Raw genomic sequence first — 18,585 nt, forward strand, 5'->3', positions numbered from 1 at the left:
GCTCCTTCCACAAATTGGGGCCGCTGGTATTTCACACTGCTCCTTGGTGGGCTTCGAGTGAATGGGCATTTATGAAGCGCTTTTTGTGTGCCCAGCACCGTGCTGAGTAATGGATGCACACAGGTGAGTGTCCGCCCCTCATGGAGTTCGCACCTGATTGGTGGAGGCAATGGAGATGATACAAACAGCTTGAATGGAAGAGCCCAGAAGTGTGGTGGGTAACGAGATCTGGGCTTCTTGGGCAGGATGGCAGCATCCTAGAGGGCGAACGCCACCAGGACAGAAACATTTATTGCCCTACAGTGCCACAGCAGGGGCAGAGAGGGAGCCTGGCTGGTCCCCTAGGAAGGACTGCAGCCGGTGACTCTGAGCCCCAGCGCGGGCCGCCATGTTGCCCTTCCTGACTGTGCCCCAGAGAAGGGGCCCGCTGAGCTCTCAGACAGGCTTGGCCAGCCCCTGTAGGGAGAGGGACCCTGGAGGGAGAAGAACCTGCCTCAGGCTGAGGCAGAAAGACCCCCCCCCACTCCTGGCCCCTGCCTGCTGGGGAGGGAGTCCGGGGGTCCCTGGTCTGAAGATTGGGCTCAGGAAAGCGCTTTGTATCTGCCTCATTGTGGCAAAGATAGAACCGGGCAATGGACCGTCAGCGATGGTCCCAGGAAGAACCCCCCATGGGTCTGTTTGCCTGAAAATCACCGATCCTTGCAACGGTCCTAAAGGCAGGTGCCCTCGGCAGCAGAAAGCACGTGGTTCGGAGGACCGTCCTTCTAGTCCTCCTGTCTTAGAAGTTATTGGGAACTTGGGAAACGCCGAGTCCTGGATCCCAGAGGTGGGGAAACTGAGGACTAAGCTGCGGAGGCGAGGCGCGCCCCCACTCTAGGCTCAGTTTGGACTGGACCAAAGAGGAACCAGGGACCAAGGAACAAGGGACAGTGATGTGTCCAGGGCCCCAGATCCCTTTCCTGTGAGAGTGTGAGACAAACAAGATGGGGTGGGGGAGAGAGACAAGATGGAAGGAGGGAGGGAAAGGGAGAAACGAGAGAATGCACAGACAGTCCTCACCAAAAGGACGCGTGGACATGTTGGCACTCCCAGTCACACTGTAAACATAGCGGTCACTGACCCCCAAGAGCTGCCCTCTCTGGGCTTGTTTGCCCCCCCCTTGCAATGGGTTAACTCTCCGTTGACCTTGACCTCTTTGGGTGGAGGATGGAGGGGGCCATCCCCAAGTCCGGTGGCTTGCTTGGCTCAGCTTCTCACCCTTGGTTTTCCACCCATGCCCAGCACCTTTGTGGGTGGGAGGTGGGGGAAAGGGGAGTCTGCTTTCAGGGGCCCCGTCTAGGGAAGAAAAGGATCCGTCTCCCCTGCAGCTTGTCCCAACAGAGAGGTACTAAAAGAATGTCCAACTTCCCAGGAAGGTTTGCTCTGGCAGGGTGCATGCGCACACATGGGCGGTGCCTCCCCCACAGTGTGTAAGCCCTTTGAGGACAGGGAGTGATGGCAGGCGCCGTGTTCCAGCCTTGGCTGGCACACAAAAGGTGCTCAATAAATGCGCGCTGGGCGGGTGGAGGACGCTCTGTGGGGTCAGTTGGGCTTTTCGCCACTCTGGAGTTCCATGGAAGCCCCAGGGATTCTGGGTCCGTGGCTTCGTGGTCAGGACCCTCTGGCTCTTGCTCGTTAGCCAAGAGCACCTCTTGATGGGGAACAGTGTTCATGAAGTCCCTGCTGTGGGCCCCACTGTGTTAATATGGTCTTATTTGATGGGATGGGGGCAAATAGAACTTGTGGAAAGGTGTGTCGGTGCTCCCTGAGGCCGGACCCAACAGGGACCCCCTCCCCCCCCCGGGGACGTTCCCCAGCTCTTTTACTAGCATGTGCTCCCAGAATCCTGGCTCTGGGGACCTTAGTCTAGAAGCCAGAATTTAAGCTGAGTGACCCGAAGCAATTTAGCTTTTAGAGAAAAGCCAGAGAGGAGCAGCCTTTCCATCAATTTTTCCTGTTAGCGCCATATTACTTGTACCACATCTGATTTCAGTGAATAAGAACCTTCGGCAACTTGGGATGTTCTTTTAATTTTCTTGGCTATGCAAGAGCAAAGCTGGGAATGTCTGATGTCTCTTACTGCCGGTGGGAAGAATAGGGGCCAGAGAAAGAGGAAGAGCATTTTCTGGAGACTCCCTGACCTTCTTAAGCAAATTCATCTTGAAAGTTCTTTTTTAATATATTTTCCTGATTGATTGCAGTGAGTGGTTTTGTGTTACCCCCATTCTCCACTTCCAGGTCACTAATATGTTTTGCAAACATTTTACCATCTTAGCAACTGTTAGAACTCTAGCCTTCTGGGACCATGCAGCAGTTGTTTGAATCTTGAAAACACTTCCTGACAACACAGAGACTCTGAAAAAGCAAATCATTTTATGGACAGGTGTACTCCAAGTCTACTTTAATGTGAATGGAAGCATAAGGATAAGCGCTTTGGAATATGGGATAGAAAAATTCATATACACGTCTAGCTTTAATTGAATGGCTATGTAGAAAGAAAATGCCAGTTGAGACTTTTGGAAATTACCTCACCCAGAACACTACACAGTGAGACTTAATATATCGAGCCATTTAGGTAACTATCTGGTCTTTCAAATAGTCAATTTAGGTACTTTAGATTCTGTAAATAGGGATGCCATTATTTCTAGTTGATTTTAATGTCCTACCAGTACAACACACAATATTTTGTATAGAAAACACAGAGTTACACTGGGTAGTGCAGACTACAAGAAAGGCCATTTTCTTCAGACTCTGAGGGTTTTCTGCTTCTCCCTTTCTCTATCCCCCATACTCTTCCACATGAGCCTGGGAAGGGTCCCATGAATACACCGAAATAAGTCAGCCCCGGGGCAGCCCGCTGTGTGAGGCGAGAGTCCCTTCCCTGGCCTGTGTGTGGGACCACCCCAAAGCCATCATCCCACGGAAGGAGGCAGCTTTTGTGACCTGACACGTTATGTCATCCTTTCTCCCCCTCCAGGAGCCCACAGAAGGAGGATCGGATTCCCATGGCGGATGAATACTACGAGTATAAGCACATAAAAGCCAAATTAAGATTACTAGAGGTTCTCATCAGTAAGCAAGACGTGTCCAAAACTATCTGAGCTGGAAGAGAAGTCCTGACCGAATCCTTCCAATCGAGGCACCTTTTCTTGCCCTCTGCTTCCCGCTGGGTCGTTGGGACACGTTGAGAAGCACTTTAAGCTGTGGAGGAGAAAGGATCGTAAATGTGACACTGTAAGGATGGGAGGAACTGAGAAGCCACTTGTGGGAGAAGAATCCCCAAGTACGATTAGACCATTCCCAGCCCAGCACACTTCTTTTTTTTTTTTTTTTTTTTTAAAGGTTGATGTTGACTTCGGTTGATCTTACAGGGATGCAACAATATATTCCATTGTTGAGGGAGTTCACTCAGGAAATGAATCCAATTCAGTTTCTGAAGACAAAGTTAAAACTTCTTTGAGGGAAAACAAAGCAATAGGGGAGAAATTCTGCTTTTTCAAATAGAAAGGAGTAACATTGGTAGTAAAATAGTTAATTACACTTCTACTAGAAAGTTTTTTAAGATGAGCAAAAATCCACAGACCTTCAATTGTCCTTTAATGTCCCCATTACCCTCCCTAAGATAACGGATCTTAGAATAGGTGACTGATGATTTTTAATTTCTTTCTTCAAATTAGCACCTTATTTTTGCCTATGATTTGAAAATTTGTGTTTCCAATTACCAAAGCTCATTCTGACGGCATGCACTTTGTGAATTATCAAGTATTCTTTGTCTATACTTGCCAGATGTTTATATTAAAATAAAAATATTGCGTTCAAATTTGAAAATAGGTATTTTGGATAGCTGAGTGTATGTAGCATATAATTGAATCGCTGGTTATGATCGCTAAGCTTTTTGCTTCCTGAAACTCGGATTACATGACTTATTTTTCCATTGGAAATAGGCATTTTTCTTAATGTTCTAAATGTTAAACGCTCTAACTTGGTGAGATCTAAGCATTTCCTCCCAAGCTGTGATTTCTTGTTTCTGGGCAAAAATTAAGAGCTTTATGATTGTCTGCCCCATTGTCTAACATATTACAGGAAATGCTTCAGGGCAATGGAGCTTTTGGGAAGACGACCAGAGAGGAGGAGCCTGTCAGTCACATCACATGGAGTGTATGTTGTCCGATTGCCACTCTGTATGGAAACAACACAGCCCAGTTCATTTTTGTTTTGCTCAGGAGTATGTAAAATGGCAACCCTCCCTTTGGTCCCAATCAATCACATTTGCATTTGCATTTCTAGCGTATGTAACGTCCAAGCATGGTTCTGAAGAAATTCACATTTTCATAGTCTGGATGAGAAAGACATCGCCCACTTCACAAGTGGACTCTTTCGTTTCCCTGGCTTGTTGTTTTCTGTGTATTGACTTGGTGTTTTATAATTTTTATGAATCAAAATAATCTCCTTCGTAAACTTGTTTAATTGAAATCCGTCTCTAATAATAACAGGAACAGATACACAGCTACTTACTTGAGATTTACAAGCTATGTCTTTGATAAGGGGAAGCGGTTTCATGACATGTGAACAATTGCTATTAAAATGTAATCTATATATTCTATATGATTGTAAATATTTTATATAACAGTACAAATAAAATATTTTTCTATTATATTTATTATGTTGAAACACAGTAGTTGTTTCCTGTTAGCTAATATAAATAACATAAATAACACTGTCAAACAACAAGTTGGAAGTGCTGACAATTCTAGGCTTCAAGATTTTTTAACTCATGCTGCGATTACAACCTCTCATGCTGTTTGGAGTTATCCCAATATTTGTTCAGTAGATTAAAATGAATGCATATTTAAACAACATTTGTAAGCCATTAATTTGTATTCTGCTAAAGCTGCCTATATAGATTCATTTTGTTACGTTCGGCAAAAAAGGATAAAGAAAAGACATTGCAGCATCTAGGCCATAAACGAGTGTGCCGGAAGGAAAACTCAGGACCTTTTTATCATCATCTAAGCAAAGGGAAGGGGAGGGAAGAGGAAGTACTAAAAGTGCTATGAAAGAGATTGTGAGACGGAGCTGCCTGCTTTTGGTGACAGCGGCATGGACATGCTTCAGAGGACAACACCTGGCGAGGAGAATGGACAACAGAGGGTCAGATGCTCCTAGGGAAGGACTGGAGGTGTCGGGAGGGCTGAGGAGAAGGACCTGCGAGAGCGTGTTAGCGTCCAACGCTGATATTGCAGGTTTTGCAGCTGGGATCTTTCTTTGCATTCGCAGTAGACAAGCTCATGAGCTGGTGACCGGTGATCTCTGCCACGGTGCCAAGGGAGAGATCCACGGGGTCAGTGTAAATAACTTCTAAAATGACATCCTGGGCATGGTGGAACACCAGCGTGCCATCTTCTTCAGTGCAGGTCAGAAATTTATTATCCTTAGAATTGAGCTGAGGAAGGCGCTGCTTACAGAATTCGTCTCCCGGGGACCCGACAGGAGCAATGACGAGGATCACATAGTGATAGGCCGTGTACATACAGTAGAAGTCCCCAAAGTACAAGTTGGTATTGGGGTTAAAGAGTTTCTTGGCCGCGATCTCAAACCTGTATCTGCCGTAAGGGGAATCTTGGGGGGGCTTTCCGGTATTGAACTCGGTGCTGCAGCTGAAGAAGATGCCTTCCAGCTTGCCACTGATGGGGGACCCGTGGCTGCCGCTGTTGTCCTTGACGGAGGGCTGCATGGCGTTCCCGTGCTGCTCTCTGCAAGGCAAAGAGGGGGACCGGTTAGGGCTCGGCAGCACTAACAACCCCCCCCCCCAATGCTGCTGGACACCTGTGAACATTGCTCTAGAGGCTGAGTGGGCTCTTTACCCGGCAGGCAGTGGAATGGTCACAGTCACATAATGGCTGTGGGTCACAGAGCGCTCTTTGCAGCCGACTTTCAGGCTAACCAGTTTTCCAGAAGACTTTTTCACTGTCTCATAGTTAATATAGCTTTTTCATGTAGTTAATAGGATACAGCTGTACTATTATAGTGAGAGATCCCCTACTGCAAAATGGAAAGAACTTTAATATAGTAAATTTCTATTTGCCTGGAATCTAAAACCACCGCCAATCTGTAATCAGAGAGATGAAATCATGGAATAAGGAGAAGGAGGTCTAGTCCATTCTGTGCCTTAGCTTGTGAGCACGACATCAGCTCGGGATAGCCGAGGGTCACCATGGACTTCACCAAATCTACAAGTCGTGTCAGTTATAACTACAACACAATAGAATGGATTTAAAAAATCTTTTTGGAATGCCTCTTTTGGAATTGTTGCCATGGCCCATTTCTTTTTAAAATATCCCTAGTGGTGGCCAGACTCTTCCTTTTGAATGTAGTTTATTAAGCTTTTTGAGATGAGGCAAAGCTGGAGCAAAAGCTAAGCTGGGGGATCTGGTTTGCAATCACCACAAGGGTCAGAATGACCACATTACATGGCGTCCCATTCCATGGTGCTGGGAGGAGTTCAAAGAGAAGATCAGGAATGTTGGGAGCAGGGAGATCAAAAGGTGAGTGACTGGTAGGAAGGTTCCCGCCCATTTAGACACGCAGAACATGCCAAAAACCTTAGTGCCTCGGAAGCTTTATAATAATATTTATATGGTGCTTCCTAGATGTCAGCAGGCTGCTTAGTGTTTATAGTTTTATCTCTGGGAGGGAGGAGCTGTCACTATCACCATTTGACCGCTGAAGAAATGGAGCAGAGAGTGGTTGCCTGCCTGACTGTCCCAGGGTCACCCAACTCCTAGTGCCCAAAGCCCTTTCCATCTTGGTTTTCCCAAGCGGAGTGCTCTAGTCATTGCACTGTGGAAAGCTTGAAGAGATTCCCATGGCACTCAGACTTATGGGACACTTTATATTACTGGAGCCTTGAAGGGCTGGAAGCCCTGGAGCCCCACGGCCCCGACAGCCCACAGTTCAGTCCCTTTGGCTTCCTCACAGATGAGAATGATGTTCCAAACAGAAAAAAGGGGTCAAGGTTCAAAGATCCCATCAACTCTCCATAGAGCTCCCTTTGTGTTATATTTGTCTTTTCCCCCAATTGAGGTGGAAGCTCCGTAGGAGGAGGATCATTTCTCATTTTCTGTGGTTCCGTATACGGTGGTACACCACACCACACAGGTGGTGACCGTTTACTAAGTTCTAGACACAAAACTCCCCCTCCCTTGTAAGCTTACCTTGGTTCTGCTGACCCTGGGACACACTACAAGAACCCAAAGTCTCACCTGAATCACCATTAAGTGAAATTATGTTTGGTCCAGGCTCCTTTCTGGGTTTGGGAATTGGAGATTCTGATTCTTTGGAAATTGGAGATTTGTAAATTCATTGTTTTAACTGCAAATCCACCAGAATCCTCAGTTAATCAGAATGCTCCATTTCCCAAACAATCTGAATAAAAAGGAATCTTTTTTTGCCTCACGGTTATCCTAGTCAAATAAATGAGGATGGCGATTTGAGAAATTATCAAGTTTTCAGTCTACATTTTTAAAAAATCTGTTTTATAAACAAAAAATAAGACATGATTCAATATTTAACGCAACCTAAGTATCCAGGACTTTTTGATATTCAAGTCTTAATTATAGAAATATAAACAAAGTTCTATATAACTATATGCTTTAACAGTCTAGATAATTTTAGTCTCTGTAAACTAGTCAATTCCAGACTAATCATTCATAAACATTTATAGAATGCCTCCCAGGTACCAGGCACCGTGCAAAGTGCTGATTTGAAAGAAGACAAGGAACGTCCTCCTAGCAGTTATCCAGATAAAAGTGGTATTTCTTGTTTATAAGAACAGAAGTTTTGCTCCTTTTAAAAATATCAACTTGAGGGGCAGCTAGGGGGCGCAGTGGATAGAGCACCAGCCCTGAAGTCAGGAGGACCTGAGTTTAAATCTGGTCTCAGACACTGAACACTTCCTAGCTGTGTGACCCCAATTACCTCAGCCAAATATATATAAAAACTTGATCACACTGGTCAAAGATGAATAAAAAGTAAATGGTGGATTTTCTGTTATATTGAGCATCCACTAAAAAATAAGGAAAATGGTTTGACAACAAAAAATCCATTTTCCTTCTCAGAATATTAAAGATGCTTGTGTTGTTTTGTAGATGGCCCCAGAAGCTCCCCCCCCACCTCAGCCGGCACTCTACTGTGAGGTGGGCAGCGGCTGGCTTCCCTCTGCGGTCTGGGTCAGAAGGCAGGAGTCTCTGGCCAACTTTTCAGGGGTGTCAAGCCCCCCAGTTTATTTGCAAGAACTCTGCTGGTCCATCCCCTTGTTGGCTGGTCCTATTTCAGAACTGAAAGTTCCCTAGGAAATCCCATGCCTTGTTTGCTTTGCCACAGGGAAGTAATGGGGATGAAGCTGATTTGGGGGACAGTTTAACCCGGAGTAAAGGAAGGGGACGGTTGGATTCAGAAGACCTCAATTCAAATTCTTATGACTACTGACTGCCTCCTGGGGTTTTGGCTGTGGACTTAACCCTCTTGGGCCATAATGTCCCTATCTGGAAAATGAAGGGCTTAAATAACAACTAATCACTGGATCATAGGTTTAGGGTGTTTTTATGGGATTTATCTCCCAAAGAGAGAAATTGAGGTTGTGATTTACCCAGTTGGAGGCAGAATTTGAACTCTTCTTGACACCCTTTAGCCACTGGGTCCCCAGGTACCCATTTAGTATTTGGACAGCCAGGAGGGGGCACTAGTGCCCAGAGAGACATTTCCCTAGCTGTGTGATCTAAGTCCTTTTGCCTCAGCTTCCTCATCTGTAAAATGGGGAGCACAGTCACCTTCCTCCGGGGTGGTTTCATAGATGTGGCACTCAGACTTACGTTATCGTCCCAAATGGGGTAACAATTGTAGAGCTCCCAGCCCAGTGCCTGGCAACAGCAAGCCGAGCATCCATATTGGCTGAGGGTTCACATTCCCTTTTAGGTTTGCAGAGCCCTCCACGGGCCTCATCTCATTTCAGGCTGACCCCGAGCCCCAGGGAGGGGAGCAGATGATCCCCAAGTCCAGGCGGTCCTAGCTTTCTCAGCCAGCTATGGCTTGGCAGTCCCTGAGCAGCCTTTGAGGCTCATCTGGCTGGGGTCAATCCTGTACCTTCAGGATGAGGGAACGGAAGACCTTCCTTCTCCTCTACCTTAATTGTCTTGGATAACCTCCTCCCAAAGACGTCAACAACAAATCATTTGCCCAGTGAATAAGGCCAGAGAGCAGATTTGCTCTAAGGGAATTCATCCCTTAGCTTTTCTTAATCCCTTTGCCCTACATACTTTATTTTTTTGCTTAAAAATGCTACTGTTTTCAATGATGTTATCAGAAGGTAAAAATCTAGGTGATGGGTCCTACCTGGATTTTTTATAAGACTGCCTCAAGCATATTTAAGTTAAATAACCACCATGCTGATTCTGGATTTTATAAATAGGAGAAATGGTGTATTCATGAGGAACTGACAGAGTTCCTGCCAATTCCTAGGGAATAAATCTTTTATCAGCCACGCGAGGGCCCAGAACTCCAGAAGGCTCTCCTTGGGCTACCTGCTTTAGCGTGGCTCAGCTGCCAAGGCCCACTGGGGCTCCTCCTCCTGGCACCTGAACCTGGCCAAAGGAGCAAGTGGAGGCCTGGAGGTGGGCAAAGTGAAGTGGGGGGGGGAGCATTTTTCAAACCATCACCTATAAGGGCATGGATGACATCTGAAGTGAATTCTATTCAGGCTCTCAGTGAGTGACCAAAAAAGATTCATTTGCTAATAATTTCCCATTTTAGTTCTGATCCTTTTTAAAGGTCTCATAAGAAAAATATATTCCTAAATTGTACAGCTATCATGGGAAGGCCAGCTGGTGTAAGGTGAAGAATGGTACAGTACTCCCCGCAGCTTTTTCACACTGCATCATGTAGCAGGCCATATTTATTGGTCTTTGCTTGGGGAAAGGGCTGGAACAAGTCTGGAGAGAAACCACACCCAGAATGGCATTGTGGGTACATGTCATGGAGCAACACTGACCTCCAGTGGCTGGCAGAAATCATTCTGGGTTTGCTTGGCTTGGTTCCATGCCAGATTCTTTATCCTGCCTAGAGTTCTAAGTGTGTTCCTTGTTAAAGGCTACAGCAATGACCAGATTAACTTTAGAACTCTGACTCTAAACAGACAAAGTAGTTCCTTCATATTGTCTAAAGTAAAAGGTGGTTCCTGACTTGGAGCATTTCCTGGTCCATCTGTTGACCCTCAGGCTCCAGACTGAATAAGCAGCACACCCCCCTGGCCACTCCTTAACGTTTACCATGATTACACTCCACGGGAGAATCTTTAGCGGGCATAACTGTAGTGCCAATCTTGCAGTGATCTCTCCTCTGACAAAAGTGTTCATAAATTTGCTAAGACCTAAAGCTGGAGTCTAAGTCCCCTTACGTGTTAAATTTCCCTCCCATGCCCCATGATTACAGGCTCTGTTAAATGCCATTATGAGATTCTGGCTTAAGCAGATCATCTCTATGGGTCCTTGGAGAGTCTAGCTATTACCATTTCTAATTACAGCCTGTCTGTCGATTACATGTCGTGGTTATATGTATGCTTTATTCCCCTACCAGAATAGAAGCCCCACAAAACATAGATTATTCAGATTGGGCTAAGAAGTTTGAAATCATCAGACTCTCTGCTGAGGACACTGAACAAAGCCACATCATGTTGGGCTAAGCGGCTCTGGCAGCCACAGGCTGGGATCATGGGCTGAGCTCCTTTCTCACTTTACAAACTTGATTTCACTTGAAAATCCACATTTGAATACTGGGGAGCAATTTGCTCCCACAATGAAAAAAATCACTAAAAATATTAGAAAACCCCCAAAGAACTGCATCTCTTGGCTACCTATCAAAGGCTTTTTTGGCTTCCATGGTAACCAGTCAACCTTTGGGAACATGAATCAAATAGATGTTTCAGGGTTCAAAGGCAGCCAAAAGAGCAAGAGCTGCAGGAGTCGCCGACATCCAAAACAAGGGAGGGGATGATTTCAGGGCACCAGGGAAGGCATCAATGTCCTGTTTCTGTGATTTCATCATGACTACAGCACAGAGCTGGCCACCCAGAAAAGGGCTTAAAGGTTAAATGTCTAGCAGAGTAAAAACGGGTAGATGAGATGGCTGCTCTCTTAATACAGAGGTATCGACGCTCCCTGACCAAGAGCACGCACAGCAGCATAAGGGGGCTGGCGAGCAGGTCGGAGACTGGCACTCCACGGAGGCCGCCTTCACTGGCAGACGAGTCCAAACAGGAGGCGGCACTTGAAAAATCAAAATGTAAAAGGCCACTTAACCACACCAGCAACGGGCTATCTCAGGTTAGAGTTTCAAATATAATTTTATTCATTTAATTCTTGTCCAAGTTCACACGGGCTTTTATTTTCCATACTAATTAGTTGCTGAATGGAACTTTTGGGGAAGTGATTCTGTTTTAGTCCTTTTCCTTTCAGAATTCAAAGAACTAGAATGCAATTTTCTGTGCAAAATTTGGAGTAGGCAGAATTATATAAGAACTAAATCAAGGAACACTTAAGTTACTCTCTCAAAATGATATTTTTGAGTTCTTACCGGATGTAGTCGAAGTATTCTTTGTGCTGATTCCGGTAAAAAACGGTAAATTTAAGCATGCGTCCTGCAATCACTTCAGCTTTTTCCAAAAGTTGTGTTAAGTGAACTTTTGAATAATCTGGAAAAAAAGAAGACAGTCTGTTAATAAGACTGTGGCCTAAGAATTAGACTTTGAACCAGAATTAGAAACTGAAGGAAATTCAGTTTCTCTCTAAGGTAATAAGAATTAAACTATTGTTATGAAGTCACTGTTTCTTTATTGGTCGAGTGGATAAAGTGGATAAAGCACCAGGCCTGGAATCAGGAAGACTCATATATCTGAATTTAACTGGTCTCAAGATACTTCCTAGCTGTGTGACCCTGGACAAGTCTCTTCACCTTGTTTGCCTCAGTTTCTTCAACTGTCAAATGAGTTAGAGAAGAACATGGCCAACCCCTCCAGTATCTGTTATGAAAATCCCAACTGGGTCACAAAGTGACTGCAAACTACACAACAAACTACACACGCCTGTACATAACAAATCTGGTGCCGCAGGAGAGACGGAACCTGGTGACTTGGCACAGCCCTACCTGACTTAAATCCAATTCACTTGCAAGCTGTGACATCTCTTTCCTGATGTTGTGGTCCTCTTTAAGAATAAAGGACAAACACCACCACCATTCGTATACGTGTGTACCTGCATATCTGTCCACAGTGGCTTTATTGAGAACACAGATATGGCATGGGAGCCTGGGGTTCATGTCTGTCCACTGTCCTGAAGAAACAGCTGTGAATAAGCCACTTACGTATCCCTTTGGGAGAGTAGAATTAGACACAGCCTATGGTTCTTTCCAATTCCATGATTATGTTCTATTTTCATGAGTTGCTTAAGCTGTCTTTTTGTTTTTACTCATGGAGATATAAAACCCCCCAAGTGAAAATCTGGACGAGACTTTAGGAAGGTAGCTCATTGCATCATGGATTTGGAGCCCAGAAGTTCCTCATCCAATCTAAATCATGACAATTAGTTGCATATTGTTCCTTTGCTGAGTTGCTAATTTAGATGAAAAACTAAAAACAGTTATATGAGATGAGCCGAGAATCATAATTATCTCTTACTTTACAGTAGTCTTAGAAAACTTTATGGTTTTCAAATCACCTTCTCATAATTAAAAGGATCTCATTTGATCTTCATATCAACCTTATGAGATACATAAGTGGGTTAGATAATATTCCAATTTAACAGAAGAAACTATATTTTACAGAATGACTTTTCCCTGGGCACACAGCTAGAAATGCTTGAGTAAGAAACAGAACCAAGTTCCAATTCTTTTGGGCTCAAAATTCCTGACAAGCTGTAGTCCTTGGTAAACAGTCTGGTTTTATTCACCAATTCAGTATTCCAAGAGCCTTTCTGCAGTAACCAAAGTCTTATACTGAGGAACATTTCGGTTCTCTGGGGTCTCAACTTTTTTCCAAAACAAAGTTCCCCCAAATAGTTGTGGGGTACATGGAAAAAAAGACCAAGAGGGACAAAGTGCTTTGACTGAAATTCAGATACCATTTATATCTGATAAGCTCTAGCTGAACATAATGAAATGAAGTGGTTTCATTGAAGTCATTTTTAACGATTCCAAAGTATTTCAGACTCAGTAGTAACTCAATCAAACAAGGATCAGGATGTCACAGAAATGGCTCCTGCAGGTATCTCACCAATGATCATCTGCAACCGATCAGTGCAATTGACAGAAAGCCTCCTCCAGGGAACCCGGAGAGCCTGTCATCTTCCCAGCATTTAGGAGGGAGAGAGCTGTGTGCCATCGCCATACAGATGACTTTTATTTATGTTCTAATTAGCACTGGGCCTATTTTATATGAAGTACACAATTCCAGGAAGGTTTCTGCCCCCAAACTTTTAGAGTTAAGCCTGATGTCTTGGAAAGCATGAAACATTATGTTCCAGAAAATGCATTCAAATGACATTTTAAACCTTCTGAGCTGAAAAGGGCAGCAAGACACTATCTCTCTTGATGTTGCTAAGCAGCACACCTGCAGACAAAGATGTATTTATTCTCTTTCTCTGATCTCTTAGGAAAGGACTTGTCATTACTTTCTCTGATACACTATTTTACGATCAACAAGTTTGATCTCAAGGTTGTAAAACACACACCTAGTAAATGTCATATAGTAGCTAATTAACAAATATTCATTGAACAAAATGCTTCACAAGAATTTAAAAGCTATTTTTCCTTGTTCTTTAATCAGAGATAGCATTATTAGTAAACATATGTAAATGATGATGATCTATAAAATAAACATTTTTTCTATTTGAAGATGATCATTCTATTTATTTCCAGGATTAATAATCTCTTTACAGAATTAATAAACAAACCAACATCCAAAGCATTTGAATTCTATCCCCTGAAATATACACTATGATTTCAAGTATTTGAGCATGTAGGAAATGTGCCCAACAGAACAGGTTGGGAGAACAATAGATTAGCCAAGCCCACTGCAAACTCAAGCAACCTCGCAAAGCTACAAACAGCCTCTTTCATTATTTTGATTGAATTGGAGCCCCTTTCTATTTAAAAAGCATTAGTTCATCCAACCAAGTTCATCAAATAACAGATTAGATTTTGTAACATTGTCTAATCTGAGTCACTATTACACACCCTCAGAATACTTGAGTTAGGAGCAATAAAATCATTCAAGCTAACAAGACAGAAAATCAGGGAACAAAGATGCAGTTTTTGTTTGGCATATAACTTATTAAGTAACTGACAAATTCATTTTATTTTTATTTATTTTTATTCATTTCGTTTTATTTAATTCTTTATGAAGACCCATATCAAATCAGGAAATAGAAATCAATAGATTTATCAATAAATATTTTCAGGTAAAGGAAATTTAAAATCCCTGAATTACACATTGCTATCTCATGAAATTCATTCTAAAAAAAGGAAAAGCAAAATACATTTTTCCCCTTATTGTATTCAGTCTGATGTGTATTAAAATTTTTCCCCAAACCTGCATATAGAACTCATTTCTTGGAGTTCCTTCCAGTTCTAATTTCTAGCTTTTCTAAAATCAAGAAAAGAAATCCATCTGTAAAAATCCAACCCAGAAACTAAATGTCTAGAAACATGGGCGTTTATCCTGACGAGTGGGGACTATTTAGTAAATGTTAATAGAACTGAAGAGGTAGAGATTGAGTTTGAGGCTCAGAATGATAAGAGGAGATTGGAATAAAGGAGAAACTAAGACATGCACCGGACCTGGAATTATGCAAGTAAATATGACGCTAGCGCAATGGGAGAGAAAGCTAGTTTCTCTCTGTTCAGCATCAGGGCTCAGCTGGAGCAAGTTGCTAGGCAACAGGAAATTGGCAAAAGGAATGCCTTTTTAGTGGCGTTTCTACAGGCTCCTGAATGTTTAAATACACGCACAACCTCTCCTGACAGCTCCTTAGTGCAAACAATGGAGGAGATAAAGAACCCATGAAGGAAACCTCACAATTAAGCGGACGGGAGGACAATAGAGGCTTCACAGGGAGTGTCATCTCTGGATCCCCCGTAACAGCCGGCACAATGCTTTACAGTTATAAGGGCTCCAAACTCAATCAGTCTAGGGAGCGGGGCTTTCTCACCCTCCCAGGGCTGGCTTATCTCTGTTAGAGGGACGCTTCTCTGCAGGCCTCAGTTTCCCTAGCTGACTTCACCTTCCTCCTCATGGCCCCCCCCTTCAGGGCTTCACTAGGCCCCAAGCTCCCGGGAGGTTAGCCAGCTTCTCAATGGGGATGACACCCCAGTTTCTCTCTCCGAGTCTGGTCTTTCCGGGATCTACAGAACTATTTCAACAATTGATTACTGGACATTTCAAATGGGATGTTCTGGAGAAAATTGAAGCTCTACCTGTCCGAGACAGAGCTGATTATCTCTGCCCACGTCCACCTTTACAATGTCTCCAGTATTGGACTTAATTCAGGCTGGCATTCCCCCATACTATCACAACAGCCTCCACTTGGCCTCCTGCCTCCAGCCTTTCCCAGCTCCTGAAGCTACAGCTGTTTCCTTGAGCACTGTTCTGACTCCATGACTTCTACTGCCTCCAGCATCAAATCGGCATTCGGCTCTTTGGCTTCTGGGGCCTTTATAACCTGACCACCCTCCAGCTTTCCGGCCTCACTAAACATTTCTCCCCTTCACAAAAATCTGCTGTGGCTCTGATGATTGATATCATTATTATCACCACTCTCCAGTCACCTGCCCTCCGGTCCCTTTTAGATTTAGCCTTTCCTCCGGTCTTCCATTTCAAACTACATTACATGTAACTACTGGGTACATATTTGTGTTTATTCCCCCGAGGACTGTACTTGACTTCCTGCTGAATGTCAAATGCTTTCAAGAAGATTTGGATTCTTTGTACTTGTGGCCTGGCACACAGTAGGTGTCTAATAAGCACTTGGGTGCCTGGCTGACGAGCAGGTCCCGGCTTTGTCACTGGCTTGGCAGTCAGCCGGCCTCCGACTTTTCCGGTTCTATTTTAAAAGCTGGAAACACTGAGGCAGACTCCCGATTTTCTTACTCAGGGAGATTGCCATTGGTTCCCTTATTCTATAATGGTTAATGGATCATAGGAAGGAAACAAGCACTTAATAAGCACCTACTTTACAAATATTATCTCATTTAACTCTCCTAACAATCCTGGGAGGGAGGTGCCTTTACTATCACTCTCACTTTGAGGGTAAATATCTGGCCCAAGATCAGCCGGCCGAGTAAATATCTAAGGCTGAATTTGAACTCAGGTCTGACTAGGCCCAGCCCTATGTGCACTGCAGCCCCTCTAGCTACCTCACAGATACTGAGGGGAAAGAGACCTCATAGAAGAAACAAAAACCTTATTTCCTTACAATACGAATCCCAGAAAATACATTGAAAATCATTTCATTTCCAACAATCTTGTTTTTCTTGCAAAATGTTTTTGGCATTTTGTTCCTAAAAGTCAAAGGAAGAAAGGAAAGAGCTTTTTGGCCAGTTCAAGTGCTTTTAAGGTCGCATTCACAGGCACTTGCTGGAGAAGAGGATCCCTTTTTTCTTCTGGGGAGGCCTTTGTGGCCAGCCCGCCCTTCTCCTCCCCCCGCCCCCCACCCTCCCAGTGAGCTTACCTGCTGTGCAAAACTCAATGATTTCACTCCACTCAGACACCACATAATCCCCATCCACCTGCTTGGAGGCAGTCTGCACAGCGACCGTGTACTCGGTCCTCGGGCTGAGGAACCAGTGTCCGCGCACAGTCATGGGCAAGGGCACAGCTTTGGCCACCAGTTTGGTGGGAACATCCTAAGACAAGAGAGAGAAGATGGCTAAAACTGCACGAATCCCCAGAGTCATGTCTAGAGGAGCTGCCCAGAGACCCGAAGACATGGCCTAGGAGGCCTTTGTGGGGAGACTGAGTGACCCACAGTCACAGAGCCAGTTAAGGAGAGGAACCACACCGGGAGGAGGACACTCAGCCGCCCGCCAAAGGCAGACTAGCATCAGAACGGCCTTTGACCCTATGTCTCAACAAGGCCAGTGCCCTGTCTGAGTCACTGGCAGAGACAGAACATGAAGTGAGCTTTAGATTCTGACCCCCTGCGTCTATCCACTATTCTAACTACACACAGATAATTAGGACATTGGGTAACCGAGCTTACAATTTTTTGGCAAATTAATCTTTGTAAATTATCTTTAAATTGTTAAAATAAAATCACCTCTCTGCTCAAAGTATTTCTTAGTTTGTACTATCCAGTGACATCGTGAGTTTATCAATGAATTTTTAAAAAGATTTTAAAAACTTTATCTTAAAAACAACATTGCTATTGATACCTTTCATTCCCCTATATTTTTTTCTTCTCCTTCTCCTTTATGAAATAATTTTTAAATAAGAGGTTTAAGTTCAATAAAACAAATGAGCACCTAAAATTTTTGATGTCTCATATCAAAGATCCTCACCTTTGCAAAGGAGCAGGTGTTTTTGCGTATATGTGTTAGTGTTTTTGTATGTGTTTATATATATAATTTTACTTTAAAATTATTTAGTATTTTATTTTCCTCAATGATATGTAACACAACACTAGTTTTTAAAATTTCATTGATGAATATTTTGCATGCAGAAGAAGAAACATTTCTAGCTCAAAAGCTCATTTTTAAAAATTATAGAAAAGATGGTTTAACCTAGGAGTACAGTAAAACGAATTGTCTCCTTTTTGGTCAGCAGAGTGCATTTGTCACAGAACAGTTTCTTTTTTCCAAACAAATATCTGAGCAGTGAGAGGCTGAACCTCCTGATTTAAGATTTCCTGCGTGACCATGATTAGTGAAGAAGTGGCGACTTGATCCTCTCTCTCCTTCACAATAGAAAGGGAAATTAATCAACAGGTTTCCTTTATCCTTAAAATATACCTTTTTCTTAGTTTGTTTTTTTGCCTTCTGCTTATTTCTCCCCCTATCAATGATGTCAGATCCATTCAGATATTACTGGCCACTAACCTTTTAGAAAGCATTCTTGCAAAAGCCCTTGATAATTTACCATTCATTTACTGTTTACATTTAAAAAAGCACAAATGTTTTTACACAGCCTTTTAGCATGGCATCTATTTACCTTGTGTTTAAATTTGTTAGAATTTTTGTTCTCTTTCTTGTTCAAGTCAATGAAATAGTGTGTAATCCGGTCCTTAGATTTGGAATCCATTTCCCATGAAATTTTGAAAGAATCACATGTGATATTACTAATTTTGATGTTGTGTGGGACTGGAAGCTCCTCCATTTCTGCGATGCCACTATCTTGTGATTTGTTTCCTATAAAACAAGAAGCATAAAAATCATTAAGACAATCGTTCGTCAAAGGCAGAATTTTGGAAAACAAATGGAAAACAAATCCATTTTACAGATGAATAA

The 18,585-nt window shown here is 43.5% G+C and overlaps 2 protein-coding genes across 7 annotated transcripts in view; one reads left to right on the forward strand and one right to left on the reverse strand.

The window, feature by feature from the left end:
- Positions 1-4,893, forward strand: part of FAM13C (family with sequence similarity 13 member C) — a 78,170-nt gene extending 73,277 nt beyond the window's left edge. For all 4 annotated transcript variants that reach the window (XM_074297050.1, XM_074297052.1, XM_074297053.1 and 1 more), the window contains one exon: positions 3,017-4,893. In XM_074297050.1, coding sequence (XP_074153151.1) covers positions 3,017-3,140 — 124 coding nt within the window. In that variant the 3' untranslated portion in view covers positions 3,141-4,893. The remainder of the gene's footprint in view (positions 1-3,016) is intronic.
- Positions 4,683-18,585, reverse strand: part of PHYHIPL (phytanoyl-CoA 2-hydroxylase interacting protein like) — a 90,498-nt gene continuing 76,595 nt past the window's right edge. For all 3 annotated transcript variants that reach the window (XM_074297056.1, XM_074297055.1, XM_074297057.1), the window contains exons 2-5: positions 18,290-18,486; positions 16,812-16,986; positions 11,665-11,782; positions 4,683-5,792 (exon numbers count right to left, since the gene is read on the reverse strand). In XM_074297056.1, coding sequence (XP_074153157.1) covers positions 5,258-5,792; positions 11,665-11,782; positions 16,812-16,986; positions 18,290-18,454 — 993 coding nt within the window. In that variant the 5' untranslated portion in view covers positions 18,455-18,486 and the 3' untranslated portion in view covers positions 4,683-5,257. The remainder of the gene's footprint in view (positions 5,793-11,664; positions 11,783-16,811; positions 16,987-18,289; positions 18,487-18,585) is intronic.

Source organism: Sminthopsis crassicaudata, chromosome 2 (assembly GCF_048593235.1).
Source record: "Sminthopsis crassicaudata isolate SCR6 chromosome 2, ASM4859323v1, whole genome shotgun sequence".
Classification (NCBI taxonomy): domain Eukaryota; kingdom Metazoa; phylum Chordata; class Mammalia; order Dasyuromorphia; family Dasyuridae; genus Sminthopsis; species Sminthopsis crassicaudata.